Here is a 27,392-nt window from a genome sequence, read left to right as displayed (position 1 = left end):
AGTTGCCAGCTCCAGGTTGGGAAAAACTGGAGATTTTTGGGGTGGAGCCTGGGGAGGGCGGGGTTTGGGAAGGGAAAGGTCTTCCGTGGGATGTAATGCCATAGGAGCCCACTTTCCAAAGTGGCCGTTCTGTCCAGGTGAACTGATCTCTGTTGCATGGAGATCAGCTGGAATCCCAGGACATCTCCAGACTGGAGTCTGGCAACCCTGCCCACTGAAGGCCCGCCCAGAGCAGGGTGCCCTTCCAGAAACTGGCATTCAAAGGCCTACTCCCTCTGAACATGGTTAATAGCTACTGAGGGACCTCTCCTTCTTCTGATTTGTCCATTTCCCTTTTTAAAGATAGCAACTATCATTACATGGACGGCTTCTAGAGGGAATTGGATAAGCATATGGAGCAGAGGTCCATCAGTGGCTATTAGCCACAAGGTATAGATAGGAGCTGCGGTGGCTCAAGTGGTTGAGACGCTGAACTGCAGGCTGTGGAAGGTCGGTAGTTCAGCAGTTCGAGACCCAGGTGCCGCATGATGGAGTGAGCTCCCGTCTCTAGTTCCAGCTCCTGCCAACCTAGCAGTTCGAAAGCAAGAAATTGCAAGTAGATAAATAGGTACCACTTTGGTGGGAAGGAAACAGCGTTCTGTGCGCCTTGGTGTTTAGTCATGCCGGCCACATGACCACGGAAACATCTTCGGACAGCGCTGGCTCTTCGGCTTTGAAACGGAGATGAGCACCGCAACCCTAGAGTCGGACTCGACTGGCTTTCGAGCAAGGGAACCTTTACCTTTACTGTAGATAGGAACTCTCAGGCTGGGGCAAGGGATGCTTCTTGGTGCTTGGGGGGGGGGGGGGGGGGGCCCGGGGCTGCTTCTTGGTGCTCGGGGGGGGGGGCGTGCAACAGTGTCCTGGCCCCATGGTGGACCTCCTGATGGCACCTGGTATTTCTGGCCACTGTGTGATACAGAGTGTTGGACTGGATGGGCCATTGGCCTGATCCAACATTGGCGTCTCTTATGTCCTTATGTACATCCCATGGCAGTGACTTCCCCAAGTCATTTATAAATTAGGTATTAAAAGTTGGCTTCCATGCCATAGGCTTCCCCTATCATGGTGCTCGATCATCTTTGTCTCCCTTAAACTGCAAGGCCTCCAAACTGTTCAGCTTTTTTGTTGCATGACAAATCAGACCAGGCAGGAGAATGTGGCTCTCCACAAATTCCTCCCACGCTCGTTCCCTTAGATCCTGCTGGGGGTGCGATTTGAGGCCGGCTGAATACAAAGCTCCCCCCAGGAGCAGGCTTTCTTATTTGTCTGCTTAAACACTTATTATTCGGATTGCCCCCAAGTCCATTTGGGCTCATTCCTTCCAAAATGTATAAGCCAAATGCCTCCGGGAAGCTGGGCAAGAAGGCAAGAGCTACCCCTCTTGTTGCCCCCTCCCCATCCTTTATTTTCTTTACTGCATTTGTACCCCACCTATCTCATCAATGGGGACTCAAAACAGCTTACACAATTATCTACGCCTCCGTTTTATCCTCACAACAGCCCTGCAAGGTAGGTTAAGGTTGAAAGCATGTGACTGGCCCAAGGTCACCCAGCAAGCTTTCATGGCAGAGTGGGGATTCAAACCTGGGTCTCCTACACTGTCGGTGGACACTCTCACTATACCACACTGGCTCTCCGTCTGGCACACGCTGCCTCTGACCATGGAGATTTAATTAACTCAGGGCTAACCTGACAGTTGGAGTTGTGGTGACTCAAGCGGTTAAGACGCTGAACTGCAGGCTGGAAGGTCGGTCGGTAGTTCAGCAGTTCGAGACTGGAGTGCTGCATGACGGAGTGAGCTCCCGTCTCTGGCCCCAGCTCCTGCCAACCTAGCAGTTCGAAAGCAAGAAATTGCAAGGAGATAAACAGAAGTGATGCCGGCCACATGACCACGGAAACGTCTTCGGACAGCGCTGGCTCTTCGGCTTGGAAACGGAGATGAGCACCGCAACCCTAGAGTCGGATTCAACTGGCTTTCGAGCAAGGGAACCTTTACCTTAACCTGACAGTTAATGAGCGATTTGTTTGCCAAGCCTCACCCCCACCCCAGAAACGGAGCACCAGCTGCCCTCTGGAGCCAGCCGCAATCATGGCGTTGTCCCTCCTAGGCCTGAATATGACATCAGTCAGTTGAAAGTTAACAGGGGGGCAAATTGCAATGGAAAAGTTGGATCCGATTCAGTTATTCAACGGAAGAGTGAGAAGGAGAAAGCTCTGTGGAGAGAGATGCTGAGTAAAGTCTGAATACACCAAGCAACCACTGAGCTGAGACTAGCTGCCTGCAAATGGATGGATGGAGGGTCTGGCAAATCCCAGGGGGAATAATCAGCACATTGGTGCTTTGATGCCAGTTCGCAGATCAAATGAGGAAAAGGAATCCAAGGGCCAAGAAGTGCCACCTTTGGATTCCATTAATTGCTCTCAGTTGGCCATTCATTAACACATATAGGTGAAAAGCAAATCAACGCTGATCAGTCCAGCTTCCGCGCTGCGGCTCCCAAGTCAGAGTCTTGTCTTTCTTCCAAGCTGCTGAGGGCAGCGTGTGTGGTTCTTCCCTCCTCTGCTTTAACCTCACAACAACCCTGTGAGGGAGGCTAGGCTGAGGGGAAGAGACTGATCAGTCCAAGGTCACCTAGTGAGCCTCAAGACTGGGTCGGCATTTGGACCTGGGGCGTTCCCATCTCATAGTCCAGTTGTCTTACCGTTAAACCAGAAACCCCCAATATGGCGCCAGACACCTTTTCTGAAGCCCAACAAGTGTTTCTAGAAGGTGGGTGGGGCCAGTTAGGGCTTTAACTAAGTGAGGCTTCTGACTGGCCATTGGAGATTTGATTGGCTGTACAGACATTTTAAAATGTTGCTTTGGTAGTAGCTGTCGCCACAGCACAAAGATCTTCACTGTATGTCTGAAGGAAAGCTGCAGCAGCCATTCTGTGGCCGGCTCCGCCTTCTGAGGCAGCCATTTTGTGTCAGAATTCCAAAGGTGCCCATCTCATCCGTCAGCTCAGATGCACAGTTAGAGGAGCGCTTGATAGTAGCAGCCTCCGCCATCATTACAGGGAACGTGTGGATATGAACATATAAAGCAGGGTTGTCAAACATGCAGCCCGGGGGCCAGATCAGGCCCCTGGAGGGCTTCCAACAGGCCCGCAGTGGAACTGGCCATCTCCTGCTTCCAGTTCTGCTGCTGCTGCTGCATCATAGCTTGCTTCACCAGACTCTCTTAATCACTCAGCCATTTCATGTTTTCCCCTGGGTCCTAGACTCTGAGCATGAGATTTCTGTGGTGAATGTCAATCAATCAAAAGTAGGCTTGCAGCTAACAGAGCTAATGTTTTAGGCATGTTTTTATTTTAAGTAAAAAAAAAAACACCTGTGTGTTTGTGTCCTTTATAAAGTTTATATCTCCACTCCCTGGCATTACATTTTATGACACACACGGCCTGGCCCAACAAGGTCTCATTTATGTCAGATCCGGCCCTCATAACAAATGAGTTCGACACCCCTGATGTAAAGCCACTGTGCAGAGACAGCCCACCTGTTCAGCTTGCCCGGTGCTCTCTGTTCTGACTGGAAGCGCCCCCCCCCCCCAAGACCGTGGGCAGACATCGGCCTTTCCTGGCCCTCCTGCCTGAAATTAGACATATCTGAACAGGCCCTTTTTCATGTTGTGTGTTGTTGGCACAAGCCCCATTTCTATTGCCAGCATTCCCATTTCTTTTGTTTCGTTTAGGCCATTGACGCAAAAGCAGACGTGGACCTTAAGGGCCATGTTTCTCTCGGGTTTCATTAGCCTGCTCATTAAGAAACATGACCGTAGTTTCATCCCAAGCAGGGACAGCTCTCAGAAACTGCGGTTCTCTAATCAAAACAACGTGTCCGTGACTGGGAGTGAACTTCTCTCTTTCCACACACAAACCCTGCACGCTTCCTTTAAGCAACGGTCCTTCTCTAGGTGGATTATCGATTGGCATCTGTAAGAATATGTTTGGGAAAGTTGATGTTGTATTCCTGGAATATGTATGAATGAGCCCTCCACATATATGCCGGGCGTATTATGTTTCCAGGATTTATTTTCTGTCTCTGGCATGGGCTCTCTAGCAGACGGACCTTTAGCCACAACAGCAACGGGAGAGGAAATTGGCTGCCATCACATTCTCCATCCCAGAAACCAGGCTTGAGTCCAAGTGTGGTCAGTGAATGGTTGCCAATCTCCTGGTGGCAGCTGGAGAGCTCCTGGGACGACAACTGATCTCCAGGCCACAGAGAACGGGGAGAAAACGGCCACTTTGGAAGGTGGACTCTATGGTATTATATCCTGTAGTGTATTCAAAGCTGCCTTGAATGCATGATACGTTGTGAAACATCTAATTGAAGTGTAATGTAAAGCTTTATCCCGGGCTAGGATCCAAATCCATCCAATCGTGTTACTAGCCCAGGAAGCACCTAACCAATCACTTTCAAGCAAGCTCCCTGAGCGGGAACGTCCGTGATTGGTCCTTATGTGAACAACCTTATTGGTTGGTATTTGTACAGTGGGTGTGGCTACGTTAGCCGGGAATGTTTAAAATGTGTAATGTGTAAGCTGTTCTGGCTATCAGATGTTGATCCGTGTTGGAGTTGTGTTCGAGTGGAAGAATAAAGTTGTGTTCTTGCTGAATCACTCTCCGACTGCTTTGTTCAGCGAGCGACTTAACAACTCCAAAGTACAGCTATCAGTTCCTCTGGCAAAAATGTCTGCTTTGGCACCACATTCCCACTGAGATCTCTCCCTTACTCAAACTCCACCCTCCGCAGGCACCACCTCCAAAACTCCAGGGATTTCCCACCTGGGAGCTGGCAACCCTCACACAAACCAGTAGGGATGCCAGCCTCCACGTGGGACCTGGGGATCCCCTTGGAATTACAGCTCACCTCCCAACTACAGAGATCGGTTCCCGTGGAGAAAACGGATGCTTTGGAGGGTGGACTCCGTGGCATTCTACCCCACGGAGGTCCCTGTCCTCCCCCAAGCTCCACCCCCAAACCTCCAGGAGCTTCCCAACCTGGATCTGGCAACCCAGGGCTGACACCTCTATCCAAGATTCCACTAAAAAGCAATCTTGGAAAGAACTCCCTCAAGTTATTGTAGCTGGAAACATCCCAAACGGGCTTAGCAGGAGCATAGGGTAACATAGGGATGCTTTATTTATTTGAGGGATTGCCAAATTATAAGGGAACACAGCGCCTAGGATCACGGCTAGCGCAAGGGGAGCACGCTGGGCGGAACGGACCCACAGTCTGGCTCAGCAAGAGGGAGTTTCTTATATCGAGTTTCAGCTCTCGCTCCTGTTGTTGATACCTCAGGAGTTATCGTGACCCTGTGGCCGCTGGCTGGGACCCATCTCGGGCCTTCCAGGCCAGGCTCTCTCCGTAACCTTAGACCCTCCAAAAACAGCAGCTCCTCCTCCGGCTCTGTAGACTTTAATCCCTGCCCTTTTGCCAACATTAGAGGGGCATCCGACCAGGAGGGGAGGATCCTACAGAGCTGGCTGAAGTCTGTTTCGCAGCTTTCTGGAGTCGGGCACATGAACTTGACGGTCTGAGCAAAAAGAAATCCAGGGCCCCATCTCGCTCGCTTGATGGAGCTCGGGACCCCCGTCCAAGAGAAGCCGCCCCCCAACTCTCTAGAGAAGCCGCCCCACAACGCTGTAGCCGTCAATCAGGAGGATCCGGGGCCAAGCGGCTGCAGGAAGCGATGCCCGTGGATTCCTTCCAACTTCTGGGAGGAGGCAAAGAAGATACTGGTGCTGGCAGGACCCCTGGTAAGAGGCGCAGTTTGCCACTCGTAGGCCAAGGGGGAAACTCCGTGCGGGATGGACGTTGGAAGGTTTTAAAGGCTTACTGCCTTTCCTCGGAAACCTCCCATTTTTTCCCTTCCTTGTTCTGATTACTGTCAATTTTGTTAATGGTTTCTGAAGCATCATCAATGCCACTGAAGTTGCCCATGCCACTGAGACAGCACAGAGCTGAGGGAGATATACAAAACCTTATTTCAGAGCTTGCTTCTTTTTTTTGCCATCAGCTGGCTTACGGTGACCCTGTAGGGTTTTCATGGCAAGAGATGTTCAGAGGTAGTTTGCCATTGCCTGTCTCGGCGTCACGACCCTGGTATTCCTTGGAGGCCTCCCATCCAAGTACTAGCCAGGGTCGACCCTGCTTAGTTTCCGAGATCTGAAAAGATCAGGCTCATAGTGGAGCTACGGACAGGCAAGTTTCCTCCCCTCAACAGGGATGTCTTTTTTTTTTGCGAGTAAGGTTAAGACAGGAGGCAGCTAGCTTTGAATCGACTGAACAGAACGAGTTTCTGTCTACAGTTAAGCTTGGGTCTGTGTTCAGGATCCATCGTCTGTTGAAACCCTGCTTCCCTGGAATGTCTGGATGAAGAGGATGGCTGGTACCAAACCACGATTTCAAACGAGGGGTTGGAGATGGTTTTGTGCTTTGTCGTGATGTCTGAATTAACAAACTATGTTTTGTTGAGTAGCGGACATGCCGGGGCTCGTGGGCAAGACAGAGATTCCCTTACTTGCATCTAGTGATATCTGAATGCAGTCTTTAAGTACATTGCAAGTGAGTCTTCCCAAAACAGTTGGAGAGGCTGCTTTTCAGGAGCTGGGAAACCCTCTTCAGGTGCCCTGACTTTTCTCTCCCCAGACGATCATCCAGCTACTGGTGTTTATGATCCATGTTGTCAGCTCAATATTCTGTGGCCATCTCGGCAAGGTGGAACTGGCATCAGTCACGCTTGCCATTGCAGTGAGTACAGTTGTTGTTGTTGTTTTCTAATGTTCTGTGCAAGGCCTCTTCACTCTCTTGGGAGAGCGGTGTGTCATGTGAGGCCAGTGGGTTGCCAATCTCAGCTGAGGCCAGAGTTCTCCTGAAACTACAACAGACCTCCAGAAAGAGATGAGTTCCCCTGGAGGAAATGGCCGCTTCAAAGAGAGCCAGTTTGGTGCAGTGGTTAGGAGTGCAGACTCTAATCTGGAAGAACCAAGTTTGATTCCCCACTCCTCCACAGGCAGCTGCTGGTGTGACCATGGGTCAGTTACAAGTTCTCTCAGAACTGTTCTATCAAGGGCAGTTCTTGAGGGCTCTCTCAGGAAGGAGGGCTCCAGAGCAAACTAATGTATGTAGTAGCCAAATCGCTCGCTCACAACTTTAATGCCAGTAGCTCACAAGGTAGAATTTTTGCTCACAAGACTCCACAGCTTACAGGGAGCATTGCTCACAGGGTGTCTGTTGGACGGAGGGGAAGGGAAAGGAGTTTGTAAGCCGCTCTGAGACTCCTTCAGGAAGTGAAGAACGGAGTATAAACAGCCCCACTTACCTCACAGGCAGTGTTCCCTCTAAGTTGAGTCAGTGTGAGCTAGCTCACAGGTTTTTAGCCTCCAGCTCACACATTTTTGTCTTAGCTCAGGAAGGATGGCTCCAGACAGGCCCGTAGCTAACGTGGGGCCCACGGGGCCTGGCCCCTCCCATTTCTTCTGGGCCACCTCCCTCCCGGGCTGTCCCCAAAGTGCCTCAACTCACCATCTGTGCACCACTTTGCACTCTGACTGAGAAACACCCCCACTTAAATCTTCTTTGGACTGCAAAGACCCGGGGTGGAATTCTTCTTCTTCTTCTTCTTCTTCTTCTTCTTCTTCTTCTTCTTCTTCTTCTTCTTCTTCTTCTTCTTCTTCTTCTTCTTCTTCTTCTTCTTCTTCTTCCTCCTCCTCCTCCTCCTCCTCCTCCTCCTCTTCTGGTGGACTCTATAGTATCACATCCCCACAGAGCTCGCTCTCTCCCCAAACTCTCCCTTCCCCTGTCAATGCCCTCAAATCTCCAGGAATTTCCGAAACCGGAGCTGGCAACCTGAGGTGAGGTGAGGGGAAGGCATGACATAAAATACGAACAGAGCAACCTTAAATGAGAATGGGGAAGTCATTCTGCTGGGGCCATGCCAGGTTGCGAGAGGGCTATCCATTCACAGAGGCAGGCTACCTCCGAATGCCAGTTGTTGGGGGACAAGAACAGGAGGAGGCTGAGGCCTCTGGCCTCTTACTTGTGGGCCCTTCGAGGCATCTGAATGACTACCGTGAGAAAGAGGACACTGCGCTGCACGGACGGTTGGTCTGATACAGCAAGCCTATTCTTCTTAAAGGAGTTTCAACTGCTTGAAATCTTTGTCTGAACTCATGTCACCTTTTTGCATGTCCTCTCTTCAAGACGGCTCCTTTCAGACAGCCAGGAAACCTTCACCCAAAAGAACAGACTGCCCTTTCCAACACATGCATCCATTCCCTGCCTCCCCAATAACAATTTTCTCTCTCGCTCTCTCTGATGCTTTCTAGGTGATAAACGTAACAGGTATCTCTGTCGGATTCGGTTTGTCTTCAGCCTGCGATACGTTAGTATCACAGGTGAGTAACTGGGACTGCTCTTGTGTCCGATCCACAGCGATTTGAAATGTCCATAATATTTCTTATTTTACATGATTTATTCTGGCCCTGGGAAGGGACGGAGAGTTAAGCAGCTGCTGACGCTCTTGTGTCTACAAAATACTGGAAACCTAATTCACCCTCTGAGATCTAGAAGCCAATGCATAGATGCGTTCTTTGAAGCCTATCTTGAAGCCATCACGGCTAGAACCTTGATTAAACAAATAAAATGGAGTCTCAAAAAACAATCAAATAAAAGTGTCTCTGGCAGTTATGGCAGTCAAACTTTCCTCTGTTCTGAATAGGCTTGCCAAGTCCCCCGCTCAATACTCACTGGCCCGGATCGAGGCCGCCAGGGGAAACCCCACCCCCAAATGCCGGGAAAGTGCAAACGTGCCTGGCTTGATGATGTCACCCGGAGGCGACATCATCATGCCGGGCACGTTGCGGGGGGACGCTCTATGATCTGAGGGAAAACTCTATGGTTTTCCCTCGAATCATAGTGGTCCCGCCCCCAATGTGACTGATGCGATGACGTCACTTCCGAAAAGCTCCAGGACGGGAACCGGGACTCCCCCGCTCTAAGGTAAGTTGCACTTGGCAACCCTAGTTCTGAATGAGCCAATTTCCATATCCCGTATATCCTCTCCATATAGTGAATAATTCAGGATACAACCGAATTGGCAGCCTTGCCGTTGCAGCTTGAAAACCAATCTTGTTCCTCCCTGGCACAAACTGAACCCCAGAACCTTTTCAATTTGGCACTGTTTTGGGTTCCCCCTCACCAGATTTCTGCCCCACTCAATGGACGCAGCTTCTCGTGCCATCTTTGCTTAATCATGTCAAGATGGCATCTAAGGAATAATGAATCACATTAAAATGGGGACAGATGGTGCAAAGGAAGCCAAGAAACTGAGAAGAATAACAAAAACAAATGACACTGCAGAGAGAATGTATTGCTCAAGGTCTAATACCACTAAAGTGTTACTTAAAGGCATATGTCTCAAACATAATAAATGAGAAAATCATGCATGGAAATTAGACTGTAAATCTTTTAGTACGATCCACATGTACTTATTGCTTATTAAAGCACAAAAGCTATGAAACTAATACATAAGTATAAAGAAGCCTTCCTAAAGCAGTAAATGGGCTGTATACAGTCCTTGAAAACACTGTAATCTTCTTTGCAGGGGTCATTTTGTAGAAAAAGAGGTGCAGGAGCTCATTAGCATACCTCATTAGCATAACATTTGCATATGCCACACCCCCTGACATAACTGGAAGTGTGTCAGAAGGCAACACCCACTGCTCAACTGGACTGTTTTGGATTGCTAGCTATTGGGGGAGGGGAACGTGCAGATCTGTCCTCGCAAAGGAGGGAGAGCTGGTACCTGAATAAAATTTGGTATTAATGGTGCCACTGGACTGTTTTGGATCGGGGGGGCGGGGGGGCTCTGCAACTTACCTGGCTGCTTCTTGCTCTGACTGAGGGCTGCTGGGAGCAGGGGGTGGGGCTTGTTGCATGTGCCCGCCCCCTGGGCTCTTTACTGCCGGAGGTCCGCTCCTGTGCGTTCCTGCAGGAAATGACCTCTGCTTCTTTGCTATTTCTCAGTTTCAAACTTTCAGGTCTGCAGGGAGGCTGAGAAACCAGGCTGACGTCTCCTGTCAGCTGAGAGAGTTTCGATTCTACTTCTTCAGAGCCAATATATTCTTATGGAACTAATACAAATAACAAAACAAGCACAACATCTTGTATACAGATATTCAAAACACACTTAGTATCTCCGTGGTCCCATTGTATTTCGTGTAAAGAAACTGAGAACAGCAGCAATTTAAACAGGCAGAATGGAAAGGCTTGCAATAATGACTTACAAAAACATAACAAATTGGAAAGGGGCTGCTCTGTGGATCCCTTGTAGTAATACTATAAGCGCAGGTTTGTTTACACGCTTGACACACCTTCTTTTCCCAGACCTATGGCGGGAAGAACATGAAGCGTGTGGGGACCATCCTGCAACGGGGGGTCCTCATCCTTCTGCTTTGCTGCTTCCCCTGCTGGGCCATTTTCATCAACACGGAACAGTTCCTCTTGCTCATCCGACAGGACCCGGAAGTCTCCAGGTGAGGGGGAATCTGGGCCTGGCGTAGTTCAGGAGGAGGACAGGATTATTTGCCAGTGGGTTTCTTGCTGGCTGCACACATGCTGGAGTAACAGTAATTCAGTGTTAAATTCCGTGCAGGAATATCCAATGGTAGACAGCCGCCATTTTCCTTGAGATGTTTGAAAGAGACTGATTCAAATGTAACCATAAGAACATAAGAGAAGCCATGTTGGATCAGGCCAATGGCCCATCCAGCCCAACACTCTGTGTCATGCAGCGGCCAAATCCCAGATGCCGTCAGGAGGTCCACCAGCGGGGCCAGAACTCCAGAAGCCATGTTGAAAAGGGTGCTCTAGCCAACTATGTCCAGGAGGAACAAAGTGGCTGCCTTGCTAGGGTTGCCAGCTCCAGCTTGTGAAATTCCTGGGGGCGTGGGGGTGGAGCCTAGGAAAGGTGGAGTTTGGGGAAGGGGTTAGGGCGGGAGCTCCACAGGGACGTGAGGGGCCATAGAGGCTGCCCTCTAAAGTAGCCCTTTCCTCCAGGGGACAGAAGATCTCTGTCATCTGGAGATCAGTTGTGATTCCAACTGGGGATAATTCCAAGCCCCACCCGGAGTTTGGTAACTGTGGCGCGCTGCTTATCTGGGGGGTTGTTTTTACTTTAAAATTACTCTTTGTATATAAACTGGGTAGTTTCTGCTGCCACCAGGAATTCAAAATTCCAAAAATCTCTCTCTGCTGCTGGTAATGTGACCTAGGGTCTGGGCATGTCAGAGGGTATATGTGGCCCTGAGGAAGGATTGAACTGAATTCTGGGATATACTTAAAGAAAATTTGATTTATTGATTAAAGAACAAAAATACGTTGCTGGTTATCTTTAACTGTTTTGGGAATAAAGAACTTGTAAATATAACTGGGTAGGTATCACACACAGTCCTTCTGACATTAAAACTCCAAGTTGACAGGATTCTCTCTCGTATATGCAGCCACACTGGCTAAGCTCTTTTTCTTATGGACTCTCTCTAAACTTTACAGTCACTTAGACTCGAGCGTCACATCCTGGCGACGGCGGTGCAACGCGTATCGCTGTCCCCCGCGGCAGGGATCCTGTGAAGACGCACGGATCCCCCGCTGCGGCTTGGCAGCCCTAGGCCATTCTCTCCAGGGGAACTGACCTCTGTTGCCTGGAGACCAGTTAAAATAGCAGGAGTGCTCCAGCCACCGCCTGAAGATTGGCAACCCGACACTAAGGACTGCACCTCTAGCAGTGGTTGCCTTTGCAAAGGGGCACTCAAGCCACCTATTTGCATCTAGGAGGACCAAAGGAAGAAGATTAATCCAGCGGAAGGAATTATGGGATCGCTGCTACGTTTAAAGAGGGAATGCAGAAGAATGAGCCTCCCAAGCAGAAACAGATGCCCTTGTAATTCTCCACGCTTTCCTACTTGGTGCAAAGGATTGTGGGATTGCCGCTCTTTGCATTTCATTTCTACCTGCCTGAAGCCTGCTTTCTCATGGGGCGACCCCTGAAAATGCACACTTCAGCAGTGTCAGAAAACAAGCTTAGAAAATAATTACTTTGAGGCTGCTATAAAGAAATGCCTTCTAGACCTGGTAGCTGGATTTTGGGGGCGAGGCTACATGGTCTGTTCTAATTTCTCTCTTCTCCCTCCCTTGACAGACTCACTCAGGTTTACGTTATGATCTTCATTCCGGCACTTCCTGTAAGTCTCACCCTGTTTCTTCCACAACACAATGTGGCCCTCGGCTGCCCAGTTACTCACTTGCTCCTTATTGGCTTCCAGAAGATTCCTATGCCGTTTGGCAGCCATGTGGCAGGCAGAAATCCAATAGGCAAAGCTCTTAATAACCATCACCGTGTCCATGGCTGGCCCATCACCACCCAGCACTTCACAGATACAAACACCCCTGTCTTCAGGGGTCATTTAGTAGAAAAAGAGGTGCAGCAGCTCATTAGCATAACTCATTAGCATAATTTATTTGCATATGCCACACCCCCTGACATCACCGGAAGTGTGTCAGAAGGCAACACCCACCGCTCAGGCTCCACTGGACTGTTTTGGATTGCTAGCTATTGGGGGAGGGGGGAAGGACGTGCAGATGTGTCCTCGCAGAGGAGGGAGAGCTAGTACCTGAATAAAACTTGGTCTTAAAGGTGCCACTGGACTGTTTGGGGCCGGGGGGGGGGGGCTCTGCAACTTACCTGGCTGCTTCTTGCTCTGACTGAGGGCTGCTGGGAGCAGGGGGGGGGGCTTGTTGCATGTGCCCACCCCCTGGGCTCTTTACTGCCGGAGCTCCGCTCCTGTGCGCTCCTGCAGGAAATGACCCCTGCCTGTCTTCATCCCAAGGACTACACCCTGAACACCCTGGGCTTCTGCGACACATGAGACTACAGAGCCCTTCCAATCATTTCCCTAGCAGTTGCCGGCCCTGTGTAGCTACAAAAGCCTTTGTTCTTTAGGCTAAAGACATACTAGAGACACCCGATTGTCCTACAACCTGTTTATGAAATGAACCTTGTCTTGTAGCCTGTGAAACAGGCAGGTGTGCACATGGCACCTTCATAGGCACACGCTGACTTATGTGTACACTGGATGCATCCACACACACACACAGGCACACTTGGAGGTTTATCTTCTAGAGACCCTAAGGAAGGGACCGGGCCTTGAAGGATGACAGTGCAGGTGACACACACCAATAAAATAGGCAGAAATTAGGACAACATTAGGGACAGTGATTTATCGAAGACAGGGACCAGAAAGAGGGGCTGCCCCTGGTAAAGCAGGACATTTGGAGCATATGTCATCATGGAGTCATTTTGCAACATGGTTCTTGATTTAAAGAGCCAGCATGGTGCAGTTGTTAAGAGCGACAGACTCTAATCTGGAGAACCGGGCTCGATTCCGCATTCCTCCAAATGAAGCCGGCTGGGTTACCTTGGGTCAGTCACAGCTCTTTCAGAGTTCTCTCAGCTCAAAAACATAAGTCTAGCTCGCCAACTAGTGGTGTATAATGCTAAGACAGCTAGAAATTCAGGCTGCCAAACTATCTTAGGATCTCCTGGCTATACTACCCACAATTCCATACGATAATTGTTATTACTTAAAAATAATACCCCTGCACTTGAAGTCCTTGTCTCTTTTAAAAATGAATTGTTCCGACTGTGTACATCCCTTAAATGATTCCCTGCATTGGTTGATATCTCTAGTGCGCTTCTCCTCTTGGGAGCGAGGTTCAAGTCCTGTAGCATCTTAAAGACAAACAGGATTTCCAGGGTAGAAGCTTTTGAGAGTCAAGTCTCCCTTCAGGGTTACAGTTGGGATCACATGACTGTCAAAAGCACATTGGTTCATTTATGAAACTCGGGATAAAGGAGGCTGTGTCTTTCGACAGAAAGAGGGTGAGGTGGGAGCGCCTCCTCTCTGCTCTGAGTCTGCACTGTTGTCTTCTCTTTCTGCAGGCAACCTTTATTTATCAGTTAGAGACGAGGTATTTGCAAAACCAGGTAAGTAGCCTCTTCCTCTTATTTCCTCCATGTAAGGGAGGTCAACTTTGGGGCATTTTCCTGCAAACTCCCTCGGCAAGAATGGAAAGGTCCCACACAGCTGCTTCCAGAGCCCGTGACAAAATATTGGGAATGTTTCTTTTCTTTTCATGATGGCTTGGTGTAGAGAGCCAGTTTGGTGTAGTGGTTAAGTGCGCAGACTCTAATCTGGGAGAACCGGGTTTGATTCCCCACTTCTCCACTTGCACCTGCTGGATGACCTTGGGCAAGCCATAGTTCTGTCAGAGCTGCTCTTGAAACAGCAGTTTATGTCAGAGCTCTCTCAGCTCCACCTACCTCACAGGGTGTCTGTTGTAGGGAGGGGAAGGGAAAGAAGTTTGTAAGCCATTCTGAGACACTGAGTGAAAAGCAAAGTATAAATCCTCCTCCTCCTTTTTCAGTTTCCAAACATCTTACAATACAATGCCTGGTCATAAAGCATTTTAGTATATTAATTACAATATTATCTTATAGAGTATATTAAAACAGTTACTTTCAACAATAACAATTAACTAAACATTACAAATATAACAACAGCCTATAATAATTCGGAATTATATCATTTCCCATCATATAAACCAAACTGCTGTGAATTTAGGATTGTATGGGTCTGGGGATGAATTAGAAATGGGAATGTTGCTTAATGACTTATTGGTATCTCCTCAATGGGCCCTGCATGCTAAGAGATGGCTCGGGGCTTGGAAGAAATGACCCCCACTTGCTGACAAAGGGAGGAAGGAGATACATGTCTGTCTGGAAAGAAAGCAGAGTTTTAAATTCTGGGATGGGGAGAGGAGCGGGCAGACAGAGCTGTGAGCTGGCTGAAGCACCTTGGGGATGCAGGATGGATCTCTTACTGGGGATCCAGTGATGTGGGACGGAGGATCTGCCGCCTGTGCCGCTTTGCATCCACCTCTGCGCTACTGGCCTAGTTGCACATCACACAAATGTTGCAAAAACGCCACAAGCCTCTAATGCACTCTCCTCCTCCTCCAAAAGGAACTGACCCAGATAAGTGCTGCCCTAGGAACTTCTCACCATGCAAAGAAGCAGGGTGCATGCGCTTCTTGCAAGTGACAGCAAAAGCAGGGAAGGAAAAGGCTGAGAGCAATGGTTCCACATGGCAGCCATTTCCATGGTGGCACCCATGTGCATGGACTCTCCCCACCCCAAGAAATCCACCCACCCAGGGCTCTTTTTGTAGAAAAAACCCAGCAGGAACTCATTAGCATAATAAGCCATACCCAACAGCAGAAACTCATTAGCATATCAGGCCACACCCCTGATAGTACAGCTCATTAGCATATTAGGCCATACCCCCATGTTACCAGAAGTGTGGTCATCCAGCCACACCCACCTTTTGCTTCTTATTCTGTTTACCATGTTTGTTGTCAAAACCCAGGGCCTTTTTTTGTAGCAGGAACTCCTTTGCATGTTAGGCCACACACCCCTAATGTAGCCAATTCCGATGAATTTCTGCTGTTGGGTGTGGCCTGTTATGCTAATGAGCTCCTGCTGGGCGTGGCCAACTCAGGAGCCAGCTGGAACTCCATTCCTGTGCGTTCCTGCCCAAAAATAGCCCTGCACCCACCCCAATCTTTGCTCTCATGTCAACAAGCCGTGGGTGACTATCTACAAACCCTCTTGAATGTTTCTGTGGGCTGACTGTTAAGTCGCTCGCTTAGCAAAGTAGTCGGAGAGTGATTCAGCAAAGGTTCAACTTTATTCAACAACTCAAGCACAACTCCAACACAGATCAACATCTGATAGCCAGAACAGCTTTTGCATTAAAGCTGTTCCCTTTTTAAACTCTCCCGGCTAATGTAGCCACGCCTACTATACAATTATCAACCAATAAGGTTGTATACATAAAGGACCAATCACGGATGTTCCCGCTCAGGGAGCTTGCTGACCAGTGATTGGTTGGTTCTTCCTGGGCTAGCAATGTGATTGGATGGATTTGGATCCTAACCCAGGACGAAGCTTAACATGGCAAGTCAATTATGTAGTTCACATATCGTTATGTATTCAATGGCAGCTATTGAATACATTACACTGACCCACGTTTAAATTATTCCCTTCCTTTTTGGCACTGAACACTGGTTGTGGCTTTGGAATTAATCCTGATCAATGTTTTTTACAACTGGATTTAACTTGTTCAATTAGCAACTGAATTCATTTAGATTTTAATATTGTTCTAATCATAGGTCGATTAGTGTTGTGGCAATTTTTTAAAAATTAAAAAGTAGGGAAAAGCTATTTTGATAAAGAAATACAATTATGATCAACCACCTGGAGGTTTAATTATGAAAATGTATTCCATGCTAACTAAATCTAGAATGTGCTTCATTAAAGCTACATTAGAAAATGGAGCAGGATCCATATCAATTTAGAGGAATGGGAGGTATATTTGGAATTGTGCAGTACCTGAACTTATCCCTATGAGTTTAAAATAAAATGACTTAAAAAATTTGTTTCAAAGGTATCTCACTAAGCAGAGGTATAAACGTACACCGGATCGGTGTTTCTGTATGGCTCATCTGTATGGCTCATATACCTAAGTCATGTTCAAAAACGTAACCTTTTTGGAAATTTGTAATTCAGTTTGTTAACTGAAGATTAAGAGACTAGTAGCACTTTAAAGATTAACAAAATTTGGGGCAGGGGAGGAGCTTTTGTGAGTCACTGCTCACTTCTCTAGATGACTGAAGAAGTGTGCAGGAGCGGATTAAGGTTCACGGGTGCCCTAAACACTTACCAAGCTTGGTGCCCCCCTCCTTTCCACACTGTCCCAGTCCATTTTAGTTGTTGACTTGTCTGACCAGATATACAATGCAGGTTGCAGCAATACAAAAATTTATTCATAAGATAACACAATATACTGTACAAACTAAGCCAAGCTTGGGCTACATAAAGTTCTACAAAAATGCAATACAACATCTGTTTTAATATTTCACAAGTTAAATGTATCAAAGTTCCAATATTCACCCTTTCCCCAACTTTGTGGTGCCCCCTTTGGCCCTGGTGACCTAGGCAGCGCTCTCTCTCTCTCTTTTGTGGGAATGTGTATAAGTGTCATTAATATTTTCTGTTATTTTTGCCATTGTGCACATATTCCATAGTTTGGAAAGCCAATTCTGTCTATTCGGGCCATTTGTATTTTTCCATTTTGCGACTACTGTATTCTTAGCTGCTGCAAGTAAGATAGCTACTGTTTTATTAATGCTATTTGATCCAACTTCCATAATCCAGTGGTTCAAAATAATATGTTCCATTGTAAATCGCAACGCGATTCCAGTTATCAACTTAATTTGCGCTATAATGTCCTTCCAAAATTTCTGTATCTTGATCTCTCTTAATGAAATATTGGGTGGTAACATACCCCTTGATCCCCAACAAATTATTCTGTTGGGCTGTTTGAAAGGACATGATTCCCTTTCAGATATAGAGCCGCTGCTAAACTGGCAATAGCAGAAAAATGGGAAAAAATTAGAACTTCCCTTGGAGGGGCAATAGTTTCAATGTGTGTTACTTAAATTAACATATTATCAAAGGGCACATGGAAATAATTTTCAGCACTCATACACATTTCATGAACATTGGCTATGTTCTATAATGTTTTGGAATAACAAGATATCAGAGAAAGCGTTTCCTTGTGCATTTTGCCAGCCATTTTAGTGCTTCTTTGTTTCTTTCTGTCATTGGGGTTATGTTTCATGTTGCATTTGGGAAAATCCAATTAAAATATATATAAGTGTCAGCTATACTGCCATAAGGGTTGGGGGTGGGATGGTTGCTTGCCCTGTGTACCAAGTACCGCTGCATTCCTTCTTTGCTTCTGTAACGCTTGCTTATCTATGGCCTTGCAGGTGGTGTGTAGTGTCTGGGATTCAGGGAACCTTGGGAGCGCTTTCGGCTCCCAGCTTCGGCTCTAACGGTCTGGGGCTCCTCCCGCATGCGGGAATGTGGCTAATTGGCCTAAGGAAGGGGGGGGTGCATACAAATACCCTATATCCCATTATTCTTGTAGGGGCGATGCCATTCTTAACAGTGACTTTGTTACTGTGTCTATAGCTCTGCAATAAAGTATAACCTTTCTGATAAGCGTGTACTCAGTTGTTGGCTGTGGAATCTGACATTAAGATGGAAGGGTGACAGCCACATCTAGTGATAATGCGGTTCGGCCCTTGGTTAAGTACATACAGAAGAAGCTGCTAGAGGTCCGTCTAGCTCAATCTGGTCTCCTCTGACTGGTGGCAACCAATGCTCCCTCTAAGCTGTGGAGTCTTGTGAGCAAAAAATCTACTTTGTGAGCTACTGGCATTAAAGTTGTGAGCCAGCGATTTGGCTTCTGCATAAATTAGTTTGCTCTGGAGCCATCCTTCCTGAGCTAAGACAAAAATATGTGAGCCGGAGGCTAAAATAGCGAGCTAGCTCACACCAACTCAGTTTAGAGGGAACACTGGTGGCAACTCAGGTAGAAGAAGGCGTTTTTCTAACACCTGTGTTCAGTTAACTGGAGATGTTGGGGATTGAACATGCAGCCTTCTGCATGCCACGTGTGCTTGGCTCCCCTAAGCCACAGTCCCACATGTGTTTACACGCACTTTACTGCACTACTAGAAATTAACCCCAAAGTATTTTTGCATTGCAGCGGATCATCTGGCCTGAGGTCTTGTGTGGCACCGCGGGCAACATCGTCAACCTGATTGCAAACTACGTCTTCCTCTATGAGCTGGAGATGGGGGTCAGGTGAGGAAGCCCACGAGACACTCGGAGGACATCACACGGCCGCATGGCTTTTCTTTCCTTGCAGCTTGGCTCGGAGTTCAGGGCAAAGTCTTTTCATTCAGATATCGATGGGAGAAGTCTAGCAGAAGGGAATGCCCAGGGGGATGCTTGTGAGCTCTGCAGAATGGTGTGTGTGTTTCTAATTCCACTGCTGATTACAGTCCAAGCCCAGATCTCAAAGAAAAAAAGAACAGCCCCAGGAAAACAGAAGAGAGATGTTCCGCTCAGGAGCTGAAATTGCATTTGGTTTCAGGAGAATTCCAATCTGTCCTTTGCAAATGGGATATTATAACACGGAAATGGCATTAAAAATGCCATCAAAGAACTCACTGAAAAAGAACACGTGAAATTGATATATCAAAGGCTGCTGGGATAAGGGGAGGGGAAGGGGACACCCTCTCTTCTTCAAGGAAGCCAACAACGAAACCGATGCGATGGTTAATATCAAGGCTTCTAGCAGCTGCTTTTGTTCTCAGTAAATGTAGCTAACCATCTTTTTAATTCTTCAAAGCGTGTGACCCTCGCCACTTCTCGGGCTAAAGAGTTCCATAAGTTAATTTTGCAGTGTAGTGGTTAAGTGCGCGGACTCTAATCTGGAGAGCCGGGTTTGATTCCCCACTTCTCCACTTGCAGCTGCTGGATGACCTTGGGCAAGCCATAGTTCTTCTGTCAGAGAGCTGTTCTCTCAAGGACAGTTCTGGAAAGAGCTCTACCTCACAGGGTGTCTGTTGTGGGGAGGGGGAGGGAAAGGAGTTTGTAAGCCGCTCTGAGACTCCGAGTGAAGGGCGGGGTATACATCCAACCTCTTCTTCTTCTTCCTTCCTTCCTTCTCTCTGATTGGACAGAGAGCTGCTCAGCTTCACTGAGTGATTTCCCTCCCCCCAGCCTTATGAGAGAGGAGGAACAGGGTTGCCAGCTCTGGGTTGGGAAATACCTGGAGATTTGGAGGTGGAGCCTGAGGAAGGCGGCGTTCGGGATATAATGACACAGAGTCCGCCTTCCAAGGTGCCGTTTTCTCCAGGTGAGCTGATCTCCGTCGCCTGGAGATCAGTTGTAATAGCAAGAGATCTCCAGCCGCCACCTGGAGGTTGGCAACCCTAAGAAGGAAGACTCTTCCTGCATCTGCTCTGTTTACAATTACAGATGTGTTAAGCGCCTATCATGACCTCCTGTCCAAGTAACGCTCTCTTCTTTCCTTCCTTCTCTCCATTTGCTCCAGGGGCTCTGCCTGGGCTAACACCATTGCCCAGTATTCGCAAGCCATCATCCTCTTCCTGTACATCCGATGGAGAAAGCTCCACGTGGAGACCTGGGGAGGTGCGATGGATTCCTTCCACTTCTTGTCAATCAGTCCGTTATGCACGCGACAAACCTCCTCTCTGGGAAAGACCAGTTTTGGAAAGACAGCCGGTTCAGTTCAAACAGCCCCTTTTCGATTTGTCTTCGCCGCCTTGCAAGGAATGAATCCAGTTTCTCTTTCCTCTGCACAAAATCCATGCATTTTCATCTTGTCTGTCCTGCTCTCTGCAATCAGGTTGCCTTTGCAGGGATCCACCTGGACCCTGGGACCAATGCTCCCTCTAAGCTGTGGAGTCTTGTGAGCAAAAATTCTACTTTGTGAGCTACCAGCATTAAAGTTGTGAGCGAGCGATTTGGCTGCTGCATAAATTAGTTTGCTCTGGAGCCCTCCTTCCTGAGCGGAGACAAAAATCTGTGAGCTAGAGGCTAAAGAACTGTGAGCTAGCTCACACTCACTCAGCTTAGAGGGAACACTGCCTGGGACTGTCCAGGCCTGGGGCTGGAGACAAGAGGAGGCGCTTGCGACGTGTCGGCTGGTCAATCCAGCAAAGCAGTCCTCGGTTTAGGCAGGCTGGGAGGTAACTGGGCCCAGCTGCACCGCAAGCAGGTGCTAGTCGAGCTCCCGAGGCTGTGCTGTGTTGTGGCCACACTCCTGCAGAGAAGTCTTCCTCTCAGAGCTCTGGGCTAGATGATCCACGACAGGGTTGCCCACTGCCAGTCTGGTGCTCTGCCTCCTTTGCGCTGCCTCCGTCCAGCTGGGCCTTCAACCACTGTTGTCCTTGTAGAGTGGGAGCAGATCCTGGGCAGCTCTGGGCCCGGGTTCGCATCCTACCCGGCAGCCGCCCAGGGGGGATCTCAGGGGGGCAGTGGCAAGGCTGCCCTCACAGGCTCTGACAGTGGGGTTGCCAGCTCTGAGTTAGGAAATATCGAGGGTTGCCCGGTCTGATCATTGTGCTGGCGGGGGGACTGGGGGGGGCATTCTGGGAGTGGGTGGGGATGTCGCACGATGTGCATACATTGCCCGGAAGTGATGTGGGCCCACCGGTGATGTTGGGGGCGACGCTCTGCTTTTTGGGCAAAATTCTATGTAAAACCACCCTCAAACCGTAGCGTTTTGCCCAAAAACCAGAGTGTCACCCCCTCCCAACGTCACCGAAGTTCCTACAATGCTTTTGGGTGGTGTCAGTGCATCAAGCATGACGTCACTGTTTGGGAGGCAGGGGGAATTTCCTCCTGTCGGCCAGCTGGCTGGCGGCGGGCAGGAGCCTGTGAAAGCAGGGTGTCCCCCGCCCCCACCTGGGGAATGGTAACCCTAGAAATGCCTTGAGCTTTTGAGGGTGGACCCTGAGGAGGGTGGGGCTTGGGGTGGGGAGATGAGGGACTTCAGTGGGGTAGAGTGCCAAAGAGTCCATCTTCCAAAGTGGCCACTTTCCCCAGATGAACTGATCTCATTGTTCCCAGGAGGTCTCCAGTCATCACCTGGAGGCTGGCAACCCTGTCCGGCAGTACAGTGCCAGCTTTCAGGTGGTGGAACTCCAAAAACAACATCCGCGATAAAAATAACAAAGAGTCAATAAAGATAAGTTGCAAAAACATTTACTGAAGTATTTCTGTAGTTCTGTAAGGAATATCCTTCTGTCATCGCTCACACGCCAACGAACACTGCACAATGCGAACATTCGTTTCGCAATATTTACTTGATCTGAGCGTGTAGCAATCCCAGCAGGAACTCATTAGCATAATAGGCCACACCCAATAGCAGAAACTCATTAGCACATTAGGCCACACCCCTGACAGCACAGCTCATTAGCTTATTAGGCCGCACCCCCATGTTACCAGAAGTGTGCTCATCCAGCCACACCCACCTTTTGCTTCTTATTCTGTTTACCTTGTTTGTTGTCAAAAGGGCTTTTTTTGTAGCAGGAACTTCTTTGCATGTTAGGCCACACACCTCTAATGTAGCCAATCCTAATGAGTTTCTGCTGTTGGGTGTGGCCTATTATGCGAACGAGTTCCTGCTGGGTGTGGCACTCTCAAGAGTCAGCCGGAACTCCGTTCCTGTGCGTTCCTGCCCAAAAATAGCCCTGCCAGTTCTTATCAAATACTACTTATCAACTCCTGCTGGAAACATTCCATGTTGACTAATAACAGGACCCAGTCTTCGTTATTTTTATCACGGATGTTGTTTTTGGAGTTCCACCTCTTCCCGTGATCTCTCATTTTAGCTTTCAGGTGGTGGCTGGAGATCTCCCACCACGGCTTTCTTTCTGGGGCAACGTGCCGGAGCGGTGTTCCGGAACCTCTTTGATGAAGTTCTTTAAAAATGTTTAAAAGTTCATGGGTCTTCAGTAGACACACTGAAAACTTCATTTCCCTTTTGAGAGTTCTGGCACCTCTTTTTCAAAAAAAAAAGAAAGAAAGCCCTGTCTCCCACTATTACCTCTGATCTCCAGACAACAGAAATCAGTTCACCTGGAGAAAATGGCCACTTTGGAAGGTGGACTGTATGGCGTTAGACCCGACAGAAGTCCCTCCCGTCCCCCAAACCCTGCCCTCCTCAGGCTCGCCCCTCCAAATCTCCCGCTATTTCCCAGCCCAGAGCCGGCAAACCTGTCTGGCAGGATGGCCTTTGGCATGGCTGGAACGTTGTCAGCAGGCAACACTTTGGTGCCGGGCCCTCTCTAGTCCTCCTCCGCCATCGGCCTTGGCTTCTTGGGCTCTTCTCCTGAGAACGCCTAACCTTGAGTCACTGGGCTGGCCAGAACAGGTCATGACCAATGCTCCCTCTAAGCTGTGGAGTCTTGTGAGCAAAAATTCCACTTTGTGAGCTACTGGCATCAAAGTTGTGAGCGAGTGATTTGGCCACTGCATGAATTAGCCTGCTCTGCAGCCATCCTTCCTGAGCAAGGACAAAAATGTGTGAGTCGGAAGCTAAAAAACTGTGAGGTAGCTCACACTAACTCGGCTTAGAGGGAACACTGGTCATTACAACATTTCGGTATCAGTTGCATAAAAATGGCGGGTAGGCATCCATAATGTAAAGGGAGCATAACTGAAATGAGAGAACAAATTTAGAGTCTAGTGGCACCTTTAAGACCAACAAAGGTTTCCCCACTATGGACAAGGTGGTACATAGATTGCTGGATGTAGCAGAAATTGATAAATATTGTACTGCAAGGTAAAGATGATAAATTGCATCAGAAGAGATGGTCAAAAGTATATGTTTGGTTAAAACAAAGATGTGGATCTGGACTTGAACATGTAAATATAACCATCTATATATCTAATAGCCAACTTGCCCCCGGAGTGTGGATCGCTAGATCAGCGCTCCGGGGGCAGCTGGGGGGCCGGGTGAGGTTTGTGCACACGTGGGCCAGTTTCCACATGTGCACAAAAATAAAAAAAGTTTAAAAAAATTTCGGGGGGATGTTTAAATCCCCCCGAAAGTGCAAGAGCGTCTCCTGCGCGTGCGCAGGAGACGCTCTGCGAACCCTGCCGCCGCCTCCGGCCGGCCGGGCGGGAAGACGGGCGGGCGGTCCCCTGGAGGACATTGCAGTAAGACTGTTTCCACTGAAGCCCTTACTGAGCGGAAAGGAGTAATTGGATGGAACTGATAGACAATATTTTCCACGCTAATTTCAGAGAGTAAGCCCCCCTTCCCGGAGCCGGCAGGCAGGCAGGCAAGCCGGGCGGGCGGGTGGACGGGGGAAGACAGGCCTCGCTGCTGCCGCCGCCTCCTCCCCGGAGCCGGCAGGCTGGGTGGGCAGGCGGCCCGGTGGGCGGGGGGGGGGACACCGGCCTCGCTCGGGGAGATGGGGGGGATGGAGGAGACGGAGCTCTTCTCCCCCCCCTGCGAGTATCGCGGGTCCCCCTCTTGTTTATATATATATTTAAAAGACCCACAAAGGTTTATTCAAGGTATGAGCTTTTGTGTGCATGCACACTTTTTCAGATACACTGAAATAGAAGTTAGAGTCCAAACTTATAGACAGAGACCAATTTCACACAAGAGCTGCGCCGCGTTCACACCTCTCTTTGCCCTGCTTTGATTGGTCAATTTCCCACTTGGAGCCGCATGGCCGCATTTTGATCCGCGGCTTCACCCGATTTCCCCCGCAGTTTCGTGATCCTGTTTTTTGAGGATCACGAAACTGCGGGGAGAATCGGGTGAAGCCGCGGGTCAAAATGCAGCCACGTGGCTTCGAGTGGGAAATTGACCAATAGAAGCAGGGCAAAGGGAGGTGGCGACCGCGGCGCAGCTCTTGTGCGAAATCGGTCAGAGGCTGAACAGCAACTTAACATGTAACATGATGAACATGTTTTAAGTTATGCAAAAACAAGATTAAATCACAATCTAAGGTTATAAGGTCATTTTTTGGTTTTGATTTCATTAAGGGGGGAAAGGACACCAAAGTGATAAAAGTGTCAAAATAGGGGATAAGTGTGTAAAAGCATCTTTATAAACCTTTGTTGGTCTTAGAGGTGCCCCACTGGACTCTAAATCTGCTCTACTGCTTCAGGGCAACATGGCTGCTCCACCTGAAATGAGAGAGTCAGTAAAAGAAGCCAACCGAAACCATCAATCGCGCCTGGAATTCCAACAAACCAATAGTCATATCAGACCACCTTTCGTCCCCCAGCAGATTTAAAGGCCCAAGAGATTAAGAATCGTGTCGGGCTTGAGCTGTCAGATCCCGTCTTTGGGAGCAGCTTTGCCATGCAAGTCCTTCTGTCGGCCGCATATTTCTTCTCCTTCTGTTTCCAACCTAGGCTGGTCCACCGAATGCCTCCAGGAATGGGACGTGTTCATGGCCTTAGCGGTCCCCAGCATGCTCATGACCTGCATTGAATGGTGGACCTTTGAAATCGGAAGCTTTCTGATAGGTCAGTGAGAAGGTTGCAGATCCCTGTTTGTTTGTCTTCTCGATCCTAGGCTGGTCCGTTGAGTGCCTGCAGGAATGGGACGAGTTCACGGCCTTAGCGGTTCCCAGCATGCTCATGACCTGCCTTGCATGGTGGACGTTTGAAATTGGAAGTTTTCTGATAGGTCAGTAAGGGCCACAGGAGGTGGGAGGCGTCAGGAGGCCCCGCCCCCTATTCTCCCACTTGGTTGCGACAGGATCAATGTAAACAACAAGATGAGCCGTCCTGATGATGAGCTGTCATGACTTGGAGTCAAATTGAATGGGGGCAGGTAGAAGAGGATTATGAAGCTTTCTGAGTTTTGATGGTAATACGATGCGAGGGTGGAAACTTCCTGGAAAAATTACCAAGAATCCCACCCCAAACTTCCATAAGTAGAAAAAAGGAAAACAAAATATCTCCTATGTAATTTCCCTTGCATCATGAAGAGTAAAATAATTTGAAACTCTCTTTGGGAGCAGGTGTGGTGCAGGGGTTACAGCACAACTATGAAAGGGGAGATCTAAGTGCAGATCCGCCCCCCAGCCATAAAACCTCCTCGGCTGACTTTGCACCCAGTGTTGAGTGCCAAGTCACACGCTCTCTCAGCCTGACCTACCTCACAGGGGCGGTGTGCAAATAAAACGGAGAAGAAGACGACGGCGATTAATCTTCACTACCCAAAGGAGTCTCAGAGCGGCTTACAATCTCCTTCCCTCTTCTCACAACAGACACCCTGTGAGGCAGGTGGGGCTGAGAGAGCTCTTTCGAGAACTGCTCGTGAGAGAACAGCTCTGAGAGAACTGTGACTGACCCAAGGTCACCCAGCTGGCTGCATGTGGAGAAGTCGGGAATTGAACCCGGTTCTCCCAGATTAGAGTCCGTTCTCCTAACCACTACACCAAACTGTCTTACAAGGACCCTGTAGATCGCTCTGAGCTCCTCTGGAGAAGGGTGGTGTTCAAATCCCTTTCCTGCTGCTTCCAGTTAATGCTTTGCAAGATTCAAGATGCCCAAATTCCATGTGGCTCTGCTCCCCACCCCCTCCTCTTTTTCAGGCCTGCTAAGCGTCGTGGATTTGTCAGCTCAATCCATCATTTATGAAGTGTCCACCGTCGTTTACATGGTAAGCCTTAAAAAAACCCCAAAACCTCCAAATACATTGCAGGGGGGTTTACTTGGGAATAAATATATTTTGGGAAGAGCACCCGAAGCAGTAGGACTGCTAACAACCCAGTAACCTCTGCTGTGTTGCAAAGGATTCTGGGACACTTGTATAGGGGTGCCACGTACGTTAGCCAACCTTCAGGGGCCTGGAGATCTCCTCAAATAACAACAGTTCCTCTGGAGGAAATGGCTACTTGGGAGGCTGGAGTCTATGGCATGAGAGGTCCCTCCCCAGGCTCCACCTGAGATCTCCAGGAATGTACAGACCCGGAGTTGGCAACTCCATGTGGAGGGCTGAAAGCCAGTTCTCCAAAATACGAACCTGAAGGGGGCAAACAACTCTCCACAGGCCAGCAATGGGATCTGGCACAAAGGATCACCCCATGTAAAAGTGTGGTTTCTGGGAGGGATTGGCAGGTGAGGGAGGGAGAAAAGAGAGAAGTTCTTGCACAGAGAAAATTGGACGCACAAAACTTATTTAGACTGTGTCTAAAGACACAAACACACACAATACGTAACCACAATTATACATAAACAACCATCTTTCATTTAAAAAAAAATGTGCATGTAAGCACCTGGAAGTCACCTCTGGAGACTGACCCCTACTGGGGGCCTAGAGGATATTCAGAGAGGTGGCTGAATGAAGCCTGCCCCCGCCTCCTGACTGCTGGTTGTCCAAGGAGGTCTCCCACCCAAGTACTTGCCAGGGTCAACCCCTAGCTTAGCTTCCAAGGTCTGATGAGATTGGGCTTGCCTGGGCTACCCAGGTTAGGGCAACAACCATCTTTCATGAGCACAAACATAAGCACAGATAGGGTGCGTTCAGCCGGGGCGTTTATGCCGGCTGAAATGCGATCACACTTACCTCCTGTCTGCGGAGCCCATCGCTGTATGCCCGTTCACACACAGCAGGCATTGGCGGGTTTTTTTTTAACACAGTTTGCGCATGCGCATAGGCAGCCATCCACATTTACATTTAAAGTTTAAAGGTAAGGACTTACCTTTAAAGTTTAAAGAGCAAAGTGGCCTCCCTGAGGTCCTGGACTCCTCTAAAAGTTAAACT

At 48.8% G+C, this 27,392-nt stretch overlaps 1 protein-coding gene across 1 annotated transcript in view; it reads left to right on the top strand.

The window, feature by feature from the left end:
* Positions 1–5,546: 5,546 nt before the first annotated feature.
* LOC107111227 (multidrug and toxin extrusion protein 1-like) overlaps positions 5,547–27,392 on the top strand; it is a 40,249-nt gene continuing 18,403 nt past the window's right edge. Inside the window, exons 1-10 of the mRNA XM_015412157.1 lie at positions 5,547–5,846; positions 6,739–6,840; positions 8,418–8,486; positions 10,477–10,625; positions 12,287–12,329; positions 14,087–14,131; positions 18,825–18,922; positions 20,181–20,278; positions 25,031–25,144; positions 26,221–26,288. Coding sequence (XP_015267643.1) covers positions 5,664–5,846; positions 6,739–6,840; positions 8,418–8,486; positions 10,477–10,625; positions 12,287–12,329; positions 14,087–14,131; positions 18,825–18,922; positions 20,181–20,278; positions 25,031–25,144; positions 26,221–26,288 — 969 coding nt within the window. The 5' untranslated portion in view covers positions 5,547–5,663. The remainder of the gene's footprint in view (positions 5,847–6,738; positions 6,841–8,417; positions 8,487–10,476; positions 10,626–12,286; positions 12,330–14,086; positions 14,132–18,824; positions 18,923–20,180; positions 20,279–25,030; positions 25,145–26,220; positions 26,289–27,392) is intronic.

The sequence above is a fragment of the Gekko japonicus genome, unplaced genomic scaffold, assembly GCF_001447785.1.
Source record: "Gekko japonicus isolate JY-2015 unplaced genomic scaffold, Gekko_japonicus_V1.1 scaffold2194, whole genome shotgun sequence".
NCBI classification, from domain to species: Eukaryota; Metazoa; Chordata; class Lepidosauria; order Squamata; family Gekkonidae; genus Gekko; species Gekko japonicus.
This window is presented reverse-complemented; position numbering and strand designations above follow the sequence as displayed.